Source organism: Zootoca vivipara, chromosome 2, assembly GCF_965207765.1.
Source record: "Zootoca vivipara chromosome 2, rZooViv2.hap1.1, whole genome shotgun sequence".
Classification (NCBI taxonomy): Eukaryota; Metazoa; Chordata; class Lepidosauria; order Squamata; family Lacertidae; genus Zootoca; species Zootoca vivipara.
Genome location: NC_142584.1, coordinates 86,388,597 through 86,400,892, shown reverse-complemented (window position 1 = coordinate 86,400,892; position 12,296 = coordinate 86,388,597). Strand labels below are relative to the sequence as shown.

General features: G+C 42.0%; 1 protein-coding gene across 1 annotated transcript in view; it reads right to left on the bottom strand.

Annotated features, from left to right (window-relative positions):
* Window positions 1-12,296, bottom strand: part of PLXND1 (plexin D1) — a 157,342-nt gene that overhangs the window by 107,598 nt on the left and 37,448 nt on the right. Inside the window, exon 2 of the mRNA XM_060271380.2 lies at window positions 3,608-3,784. Coding sequence (XP_060127363.2) covers window positions 3,608-3,784 — 177 coding nt within the window. The remainder of the gene's footprint in view (window positions 1-3,607; window positions 3,785-12,296) is intronic.

The following is a 12,296-nucleotide window of genomic DNA, read 5'->3' as shown; positions in this document are numbered from 1 at the left end:
TTGGAGTGAAACAAACCGCAACCCCCAGTTCTGATGTATTGCTAAAGCCTGAGATTGTAGTTTGCTGCAACCACTCGCTTACAGTGTGAGAGCCAGTGTGGTGTAGTGGTTAAGAGCGTTAGACTCGAAATCTGGGGGACCGGGTTCGCATCTCCGCTCCTCCACATGCAGCTGCTGGGTGACCTTGGGCTAGCCACACTTCTCTGAATTCTCTCAGCCCCACCCACCTCACAGAGTGTCTGTTGTGGGGGAGGAGGGGAAAGGAGATTGTTAGCCGCTTTGAGACTCCTTCAGGTAGTGATAAAGCGGGATATCAAATCCAAACACTTCTTACAGGGTGCAGTGAAGCAAAAGCCATACACAGATTCACTGCAAACCAGACACAGAATCCCTGCTGCTGCGACACTAACCCTAGTAGCACTCAGGCTTTACACATACTGCTTATCCATTAATGAATGTCTTGAATATGCCATTGATAATGGCCCTTGTAAAATGTCCTTCTGCGGTGTACTTTATAACTTACCGGATCAGATTAATTCCCTATGCGATAGGAAATCATAATTGCTGCTTGGGGAGCTGGCTGAACATTGCTTATGCCCTTTTATGCTGTCTTGTCTTGGATGGGAAACCTGAATTATAACTCACACCAAGTAATTCTGTATGCAATGCCAAGTAACAAGGAGCCCCTAAGGTTAAAAAAAAAGCTGTTGCTGCTGGTGGTGCAGCAGCAGCAGCTGTGTAGCAGAATTAGATTATAGCTATCTGAGCAAATTATCCCAGCAAAGAGCAGCCAGGAGCCTTTCTCTAATGGAGGTTCAGTAGATAAGGCTGCCTTTTCTGATATGATAATGGAAGCAGATCTGTTACTATTGTGTGAATACAAGCTCTGTAAAGAATGAATCTGCACCGACTGCCCTATGGAGCTGGCTCTGATGCCGGCTGCCTACCACTCTGCCTCTGGGCCAATGTCAAAACAGAGGACCTCTGAGATCTTTCCCACCTTCCTGCTAGGAACATTTGTAAAGCAAAGAAATTGGATTCCCTTCTGTTCTCCCTCTCTTCTGATCTAATATTCTGCATTATGTGTTATTATCTCCAGGCTGATATAAAACAGGTTCTAATCATGCCCCTTTCTTTTCTTAATGGTCAACATCTCAACAATTGTAGCAACTCCACTGAATGACTACTCTGATTGGCCAATACTGGACCTTGCTTCGGCAAGTGGGCATACACCGTGGTTATTGCAGCTGGTGGCTGTTCATGGCTTGAAGACAATTATAGTGCCTTAAATCTTGGCCCCTGATGTATTGCTTTGACACAGATGAAACGGGCATATCACACACATTGGTTTACGTCTCTTCTCCAGCTTAGCAATAGCGAGGACCAATCAGGGAATATTTATTCAAAATGGAGGGTGTATCTATGTGCTTTTTTTTACAAGTGCCAATCAAGACAGGGAGCATTTCATACGAGGAAGTTGTTAATAACTAAAAGCTGTGCAATAACACTTCAAGTATGGGCATTTATTTCTACAATATATTAAATGACATCTTGATTGCACTGTAGCCTCAAATGCTGATTGAAAGTTAAGAATTAGTAGATATTGTATATTACTATGCAATTTAAAACCAACATCCAGTTGCTTCTTTATTGTAGAATGAAAGCTTGTGCAGTGCGCTTGTCAAGTGAGGGAGTTTCCTGTTTAAATTAACAGAATCATGGATTAACATGCCAATCTTACATTGCACAAGTATGAATTCTTTAATTTTATCATCAGTAGTCTGATCATGTGTGCTGCATCAGCACAATTATGCCCACAGTGCTTTGTCAACATGCTTTTAACTCTGAACTGAACACAGTTATCATTAGGCTCACTTAAGCAGTTGTCCAGCTCTTCAACTGGACATCTGTTCTTCAACTGTAGGTTCTCAGATATTGTTAGACTACAGCTCCTATCATCCCTGGACAATGGTTCAGCTGGCTGTGGATGCTGGGGGTTGTAGTCCAATAACATCTGGGGACCGAAGGTTGACAAACACTCTATGGAAGCATTTTGTTTGAGACACCACTGAATGAATTAACAGACACACATGGCTGTTGTGGTCCATGACTTAGGGAAGGGTGGAAGAACTGCAGCAGAAGGCTAACAGCTGAATAACAAGGGGAGTGAAGAAAACTCAGCCTGGACCAACTGTAGTCTAAGAAATATGTAATAAACCTTCAGCAGCAGTCAGACAGGGTTTATTTGCATGATGAAAGAGCTGTAGAGATTCCTAGAGCAGCCTCCTCAGGCTGATGACATCATCTACCCCGTTGCTGGGAAACTGCAATTCACTCCAATGCAAGAGTGACTTTTGGGCAGCATCATGCCTGGACTGGACTCTCCCACTCTTATCTCCTGCCAGCTGACACACAAAGGTGGCAATCACTAAGAATAAAGGTCTGCTGCATTGGCTATCACAGCAATGGCATGACATGCAGCCTGCAGTCCCGCCCCCTTCAAAACAGGTCTTGACTGCCAAAGACACAAAAGCAAACTGAGAGGTCAATAGGAAGGCAGTGTGAGGATTGTTTTAATTTCCCCCAGATATTAAACTGCCGCAGGCAGGCCCAGTTCCTTGCTTGGATAGGCAATAAAACTGCCAGTTTATAGTGAAGGAAATTTCTACAAGATACACTCCACACCTGAAATCTACAGGTTTAGGGCAGTATACAAATTTAAGAAATAATAATAAATAATTCTATTGTTGTGATTATCTATCACAAGCCATCATTTCACAAATGCTAACCCAAGTTGTTCAGACAGTCGTATCAGCCTTTCATGATCACCCAGTTCCTCCCATACAGGGATTTCAAACACTTAAATATCACTCAGCAGACCTCATAACATCCCTGAAGCCACCTATGAGATATAAAAAAAAGAACAGCTAGTACAGAAAGCAAATGCCCTAGGATAACTCTGATTAACAGACAAGCTAGAGCTGAACGAGCCAGATAATTGGCATTGCAGATAATCATAATGTTCGGTGCTTATCTACTGTTTAGCACTGATAGCACATTAAACAGTGCTTAATCAGCCTGTTTGGAACAGTACAGTTTGGTGGAAAATGCAACTGAAATTCAATTGATCATAAACTTTCAAGAGAAACAGTCAGACAATCAAATATGACTGTACATGCAAAGAAAGTGGCTGGGGAATTTGGGGTTTAGAAAGTACAGTTGCACAAACTGTTATTTAGCCAAAGTGCACAAATTAGCAATTTTATTGTTTACAAAAAAGCACCACGGAATCTTTAACAACCACAAGCACTCAGGACTTCTTCTGTCTTTTCTCTGAAACCATGCCTTCGGTTCTTTAAAGTCCCGTAACATTAGAAGGGAGATGAATCATTAAAACCACTTCCTTCTGATTCAGGAGCTCCTTGGCAGTCAATCATTTAGGAACTGAGCCAGCCTGACTCAATTTACTAAGCACGATAGCCACATAAAGGTGAGGTGGCAATTTAAAAAACAGCTTTCCAAAGGTGGGTCCTTATTGCCAAGGGTTTCAACGTGTATACCAATTATTAACTACGAAGTCCTTTAGTAACCATTTGGTAAGTTTTACCTTGAGCAGTCTTCCATTGGCTGTTCCCAGAAATACAACTGTGTAATTATTGACGCTGGTGACAGCTACTGATGTAAGTCCTGGCGAAGTGAACACTGGTCTGGCCTTGATAGGTTGCAGGATTGACAATGGATGCTGGAGATGCGCTGCTCCACAGTCCAACTGTTCTGGTTGCAACTGAAAAGGGGGGAAAGGTAGATTAGTAAATAACTATTGGGACACTGTAGGTATCTGTAGCTCACTGGATATTTATTTGGTTTTTGCATCCCCTGCACTCTATATTGCAAACAATGCAATGGAGGTGGCCTCGGGGGTGGGGGCGTGCTGAAATTTTAACAGGGGAATCAAATTTTGTATGACTTCACAATGTTCCCAAACAGAGACACATCTATCTTCCATGTTCTATATTTCCTGCTTCCCCCACATAACAGTACTATGCAATATAGGTATTGAGCATATATAATGCCAAGGGTTTCAAGCTTGATGCTCCTTCTTTTCTTGCAATTTATTTATTACAGGTATTTCTAGGCCACCCCAGGGCCGTTTACAAGAATAAAACAATTAGAACATGATTACAGAAAACAGTAACGTAAGAAATGAAAAGGTCATGAAAAGCGAATGTCACTATCTGCCTTAATGTAATCATAGTTGAAAATGATTGATCTTCTACTTCTGTTTGAAAAAGTGTTTGGTGTAATACAGATCTGCATAATCTGTCACCGAAATAGCTTGCCCGATAAATTGTATAGTAGTCTCATGACACTGATAGATTTTCTCAAAATTCATAAAGTCCGGGGGGGGGGGGGGACAGTGGCCTTATAGATGAATTCATCAGCACCAAATGCACTTGCTCTCACAAGCAGGATGCCATGCAGAGAAAAGACTGAACAGGTTATCGTATCATTATTTGTATAAGTCTACAGGGTTTTATTCTTTGTCTCACTTGCAGGTGGCTTTTCTATCTCCCTGACTTAAACATATGTAAGTATTCTGTCCTCTATGTTTGGCAAATTTGCATACTGTATATCTTTACAACACTGCAATATTACTGAAGTTAAGCAACCTAAGTCCCTTAACATTTCCTTCCAATGGTTTTGGGTTGCAATCCTCAGCATATTGAATAAACCCCTCTGAACTCATGCTTCTCAGTAGGAATATAGCTAGCCTACTGCACTTTAGGCTCAAGGTCCATTTGAAGAATGAAAACAAACAATGTCAGTATCTTTCAGGTAAGAGTAGTTTCCTGGATTCCAAGGCAAGAAATGTTAACCTTGCCAAAGCTGTTTATTTAAAAAGAACAAAGCAGTAAAAGTTGCAGCACTGGAAATAAAAACTAATAACAGCTGCACTGCTAATCTCAGAATCTGCTCAGATAACATGTTAGTTTAAAAACCAAACAACACTTCAGTGTATGCTACAAGTAAATTAAAAAAAAGCCCTTGGACTAGAAACAAATGAGTGATATGCAACTTTTTTTCTTTATAGCTCTGTTTCATTTTGATGGTTTACAGAATTGTTCTGAGCATGGAAAATGCAGCAACACCACAGACTCTAAACAGAAGACTCTTGCACAACTTATCAATGTTTTTGGCCAGCCATCACAGACTGTCTAGCAAGAGATGGTCAGAGATTCTGAGCAAGGAAATGCTGCATGTTGAAGAAACACACGAGATGAATCATAGAAGGATTCACACTAGTGGAATGGCCAATAAAGGGCTTGGGTCATATACTTGCTGAAAACTCTCCACTTTTCATGTTAAAACCCCACCCCAACTCAAAAGACACTGAATTTCTTCCTGCTATTATTAAAGTCAATGTCCTGGTTTATATAACACGCTAACTCAAACTTTGGCTTAGCAAGATCGTGCAAATGCTTGGGCTCCCCAAGGGGAGTTTGCTGTAGCTTTGCTCTCCTTGGTCCTTGATGCTGAGCAAGGGAAAGGTCTGGTTTATCATGTTGTCTGAACAAGGACTTGGGGCTAAGTTGCAAACACAACCGCAGCAGGTCGGAGGTCGCTGGGGGGAGGGGTTCCGAAGTGCTGAAGCAGCAAGCATCTTGGGATTGTGATGGCCACAACTTTGTTGATTCAGATGGAAATCAGTTTGGGCATAGACACTGGGTATGTATCCTGAATCAGTCAACCTGAATGCTGTCTGATAGGCCATCAGGGTTGATACTGGGGTTAAGGATCCCCACCCCCCCCAATGACGCAAATCAAATAGGACAATCCCACCAGGTCGCCTCTGAATGGGTCATTCTCAGAGGGAGATTAGTTTTGCCATTTTCAGTGCAAGCTTTGTCAAAAAATATAAATTTTAATAGATTTGGGAGTTTGGTTTCAGGCTGCTATTGTTCCTAAGGAACTGAAACACAAAATCATATTTGATTAAGCAGGTGTGGTGATAAACAATTCCCATTCAGAACATTCCCTGGGAGTTGTTCTTTACAGATGAAAGTAATTGTTGGCATCCAAGGAGTGCACCTCCAGGATGGAGTTAAACCGCTGTGTTAGTAGCAGAAAAGTGGCCTCCTCAGGGCACAAGCCTGGGCAGTGTGTATGGAAGTCTTGAGTGGACCAGGACTAACGGGTGGGCAGGCAGTATCCCCCATAGGTCTCCACTGCCTTTAGATGCACTTAAGCAAGTATGGAAATAGTGACCTATAATATTCTCCTTGATCAAATGCACCTCTTATCATCTGTTTAGATCTCGAACCATTGCCAAGGCAGAACTGAAGAATTGCAAACTGTTTTCGGAGCCTCTCTCTTTCATTAGCACTCAAATGCAAATTTGTTGCCACAAACTAAAGGGTATGCCTTATCAAAATTAACAAACACTATGTCTGGTCATTCTCCCCTATCCTGCAAGGCATTAGGCCAGGAGTTAACTGACTTTGTAAGTCACACTAAGGCAAGATGGAAAGGGCTGATTTAAAAACCTTTTATGCTGAAAACAAGTGCCAAGAAAGACTAACGTAGGTTCAACTATACGACATGGTTTATAAGAGACCAAGCAGAAGAGATAATGTGTTACAAGTATGAGGATCTCTGCAAAATGTATTTTGCAGCTCTGCATAATTTAATGCTATGAAAAACAAAAATCCAACCCCATCTCTGAAGCAATGCTTTTATTTCTTCCTGTAACTGGGCAACACAATTGGTTTTTTACTATGTACAAGTCCCTTTCATTTTTCTTATTTAATTGTCCTTCCCCAATTTAGTCTACTTATACAATGGAACCTTGGTTGTTGAATGCTTCAGAAGCTGAACAATTTGGAACCCGAACGCCGACAACCCGGAATTGAATCCTTCCATTTTCGAACATACCTTGGTAGTTGAATGGCTTTCGAGGCGCATTTCTTCATTTTTTCAATGGATTTTGACGACCGGCAATTGCTCCTCAGTTGTTGAACGTTTCAGAAGTCGAACGGTCTTCAGGAATGGATTACGTTCAACAACCGAGGTTCCACTGTACATATTTTACGTCAGGTTCCTAGGTCTCTCTCTCAGTGATATCTGAATCAAAGTTGTTGCCACTAAATATAAACTACAGATACTCAAGTTCCATTAATGGCTATAGATCAGAATAAGGGAGCGATCCAAACAAAATATCTCCTGGATGAGTGTGTTAGGATCAAACGGATCTCCAGATCAGCCGATTGATTCCTGGGACAGCTAGACCAGGCATAGGCAAACTCGGCCCTCCAGATGTTTTGGGACTACAACTCCCATGATCCCTAGCTAACAGGACCAGTGATCAGGGATGATGGGAACTGTAGTCCTAAAACATCTGGAGGGCCAAGTTTGCCTATGCCTGAGCTAGGCTACATTGGCGTAAATCCCTCATCCCAACTCAGCTGGAGCTATGCTAGTTTAACTCCTTCATCTGGCTCAGCTGAGGTTAGGGAAGCTGGAGCAACAGTGAAGGATGGAAAATGGGGGATTGGCAGGGCACAGGACTGAGCAAGGGTGACTTATGGTGGATCCTAACTCTGTTCAGCTCAGTCATGTGATCTGGCAACCTGGTGGGACGTATGCCAGCAAATCAAATTATTTTCAAGGTTTGTTTTCCCTCTGCCAGGCTTAGGCCAGCTTAGTTAGCAGTAGCCTCACTCCTGAACAGCATTTCGATCAGAATACTTTACACTGGCTTAACTTAAACCAGCATACTTTATGCTGGCTCCCCATACTAATGATAGTTGATTAGTCCTTTGTAGTCCATGCAACTGAACTGATTCAAGTACTTTGACAGCACAACTCCTTTCTATGAAACGGAAAAATGAGCCAAAGACCAGAATAAGCAATGTGTTCTTAACAACAGAATGCAAAAGGTTGTCCATGGATATGATGAGTATATTGATTCTTATCTATGTCAGCAATTTTTGTGAATTCTGCCATACCAAGCAGGGGAGGCTCATGCTTTTGTAATACCAGGCACCAAAAAGTGTGTTTCTTCCACACCAGAAATGGGTTCAACAAGTGAATCCTTTTCAAACACAACATTTCTTCGCAATTAGTACAATAGTGGAGGCTGTCTGAATATAAAACAGCACATATCGCTCTGAAATGAGATATCCCTGTAACAAAAGTTATACCTAGGCAAAACACACGCAGACAGCACACTACAAATTAGAAACAAATGCACATGGCCTTTTCAGAAAATGAGAGGATGGAAGGCCCTTGGGAGAGGCAGGAACAGCTGCTTTCTTTATTTAACAGTCTTGGATTTGGCAACCACTGGTGAAGATAATTGTTTCCTGAACTAGAAGGTCTAGATTTCTTCTTTGAATGCTGTAGAGGACAACTTTCATGCCTCATCATAAACATATCAAGAGCCAGGAGGGCTGTTTTTAATTTAAATCTATATAATAATCTATATATCATTTTCCTGCTTGTACTAGATATAATGGGCAGAGGAAGAGAAAGTCCACTGCTTGGAGGAACCTCAGTCAGAGGTATACATCAGATCTTATGTGCGTTGAGCTGAGATCAAGTGGTGTCTGGGTCAGAGCACACATTTGGCTTCACCTCTACAATTCTCCTCAATGCATTGTCACTCTCTCACATTCCTTCCTATAGGAAAAAAAGACAACCTACAGATAGAGAAAAAAAATTGTCTCCTGCATGTGACATAGGACAAACAGTAACACACACCACCACAATGGTGGGCCTGGGTACAGAGTTTTACTTTGTGCCGAACGAATAAATACCTAGTCATTTCAAAAGGCTAAAGTAAAACATAAGAACACATGTGTCTGGAATTTAGAAGGCTACCATGTGCAGAATTGGGGCATATTTTTGCACATCCCAACTTATGTTAACTGTTTATTAATCTTTTTGTGTCTTCCTTCTATTGCACATAGACTGGCGCAAAACTTCTAAGCTAACATACAGTAAAACCATATTGGAAATGAGAGTTTGGTAACTGGAGTGGGGAAGGTATGAAGCCAACAGAGGAACTAGGATAACAGAGGATAGAGAATAAGGAGAGGAAGGACACTGGATGGGTTGGGTCTATAGTCTTTGGTTGTCGTAATTTTCATCAAAATCTTCTAAATACGGTGAATTATTTTTTTCATATTTCTCTGGGTTTATTTTTTGTGGAGCATTGTATGTTTCCTCTCTGCAAAATTTAGCTTTTTATCATGCCATTTATTTGCTGATGACAATGTTGTGGCCTTCCTATACAGGGAAGCCTGGTTATGATGCTTGCCTGTTGCAGAGATACTGTGAGATAGTAAAAGGATGTGATCCTTTCCTTTCTGTCCAGAGTAGTGAATAGTCCTGAGTCTTTATACCCCATTTTTGGGGGGAGCAGGACAAAAGTGTTGAGCTTTTTTTAGGGGAGACAAAGTTGTTGAGCTTCTTTGGGTGGGGGAGCCAGTGATCTACCACAGACGTCCAGTGATCTACCGGTAGATCACGATTTACCTGTTGGACGTGCCTGTTACGTATCAGAAGACTACTTTAGCAACTAAAATACTAACAACTTTATTACGGCATCAGCTGTTGTGGATTGAAGTTCTCTTCAAGTTCATTAATTAGAATCCTTCACCTTCTGTTGTCATCTGTATTTTATTAATGTAATTTTAGGGCGATTTCCTTCCACACCCCTACAAAATTATTCCAAAGAAAGACATAAACATTTGTATGGCCTGCATGCCTTTTGGGGGTGGGGGGTAGCAGTTTTCTTTTTCATCATCCACTACTTAGCAAGGAGGGTACAGGAGGCAGAGTAAAGGGTCTGTTTCCCTAGCGAGATGGTACTTAGGGGCCCATGATTTTTCAACTGACTGGTAGTTCTAGTTTAGATCTTTACAGAGGGTGGTGAACGGCTGTCCCCTGAGCCCGTTAGATGACATCGCAAGTGAACGATGCCTTAGGAGAGCGAGAAAAATTCTCAGGGTCGATTCACACGCCGGCCAGCACCTCTTTAATCTTCTACCCTCGGGCAGGAGATATAGAAGTATAGTCAGTCGTACCAACAGGCTACAAAACAGTTTCCATCCGTGGGCTGTTAGGCTGCTGAATGGAAAATAATATAGTGCAACTGACTTTCGGGGTTGGTGTGTTGTGTGACAAGCACACAGAGTGCAATGAGATTGAGTGTTTGTGGAGGGGAGGCTTGGTTAATTTCATTGTACACAGGTTGTACATTGTACATTGACAATAAAGGTGGTATTATTATTATTATTATTATTATTATTATTATTATTATTATTATCATTATGTTTTGTATGGAATTCTGCAACATCTTTATGCTGATGAAGCAAGATGAGTAGGGGAAGAGTTGCATGACAGTGCTCCCTACTGGGCTGCTGTTATATCCCTGCCAACAGGGTTGAAAAGCTCCCAAGCACCTGATTATGTGATGCCTGCTCCTAAAAGCTGGTACCAAAATCAAGAATGTGTGATATTATTCCAGTTTCACATAACTGATTAAAGTCCAGGGAGGACACAAACAAGACACCCACCCTTCTTTCTGTCCGCATTAGAGAACTGCATATTTTGTACACCTGTAAGTATATATAACCTGGCAGAGAGGTATTTCACTGAAGGGTATATAGTATTCTTATTGCAATTAACGAAAACAGCAAAACTGTTTCAACTCATCTAGTTCATACATATATAAATATATATAAGATATGATTATGGGAGAAGAAAGAAAGCTTATTCCATCTAAAACCATGATACATAAGGGCTTTTTTCTTAAATCTCAAAATTGGAGTATAAGATAGATGATTAACTACATTTGCTGCCAGGCAGAAGATTAATTAAATTAAACAAGGAGAGGTTAGTTTTCAGGAAGTCAGTTTCCGAAGAAACACAGAAAAGAAGTGGTAAGGCAACGCTCAATGAAACAATGAATTTAACAGATTTTGGGTCCTGTATTTTGTGAGCTTGAACGTTCTTGACCAAATTGAGGGGAGGGGGAGAGAGGGAGAGAGAGAGTTTCTTACAAATCAAATGTAAACTTATTTGAACAGGAAATACTGTATTTCTATTTCTGTTAAAACTTTTTTTGTCACAATGCGAAAGGAAGTCAGAGGGGTTCTTCTGGTCCTTTTCATGCAACTTAGCAGAGGATTAAGCTGTTGACTCCAAGCATGCATGAAGTCCTGGGAAAATGACATTGCTAGCATTAAATTATTCTTTATGAATTTTATAGGACATAAATATTGAGCATATGAAGACTCTTGTCCAAAGCTATTTTTACTACACAAAAATAATTTCTATTAATTCTTATGAAAGAGACCCACTTTTTTAAAGTAAACCATTAGCTATCATTAGAATTAAAATGAAAAACTCTCCAAATATAAACTATACTATCCTGTGACATAAATCCAGCGTACAGAACACTTTTCACCATCATACAATTTGACAATAGTTATGAATGTATAGACTTGTGCAGTGCTCAGCCTTTTACATTAAAAAGTCCCTTCTGGCATAGCAGGAGGGGAGGTTGCGGGCACCCAGAGCCCTTCACGTGCTGGGTGGTGGTGGCTGCCATCCCCCTGGCCATTGGCTGTGCCCCGGGCGCGGCTCTCCCCGGCGCGTCCAATCTGGACGTCCTGGGGGGGGCGTGGCTCACTGAGTTAGGTGAGTGTGCGGCCGGGGCTGAGTTTCTTGGTTCCTGCCCCCAGCCGCTTCGGTTTTCCCGCCCACCCTCCCTTTAGGCAGGGCTTTCCTTTTGACATTGCTGCGGACCTTGGTTGGTCGCCGTTGAGGGGCCTGGTAGGAATTTTTCCACTTGGCAAATTGGCTCTGGCCGGGTAGTTTTCACCTACCTCGTAGCAACTCGTCACAACTTTGGTTCTGGCGGTTAGGCATTGGATTATCTCTGAAAGGTTAGCGGTGGGGGGGGGAGGATGCTGCCATCACCTCCCCCAAAATGCTGAAGGGTACTCCCTTAAGGAGTCCGGGGGCGTGGCCATGTCCGAAGCCGTGGTAGGTGAGGGCCTAAGGCACGGCCCCTATCAGTGGCCCCAGAGTGAGTTCCTAGCTGATCTGCATCACAGGGCTCACCCAACGGTGGTTAACTCTTCACAGAATGCCAGCACAACGGGCTGGAGTCGGATATAGTTGGGTGGATCCAATGCCTAAGCCAATACCTCTCTACACCCGTAATCAATAAAGGTGTGGCCTTTTTATGCCCATTAACCTTATTCAACGTGTCTTGTGTCTTTATT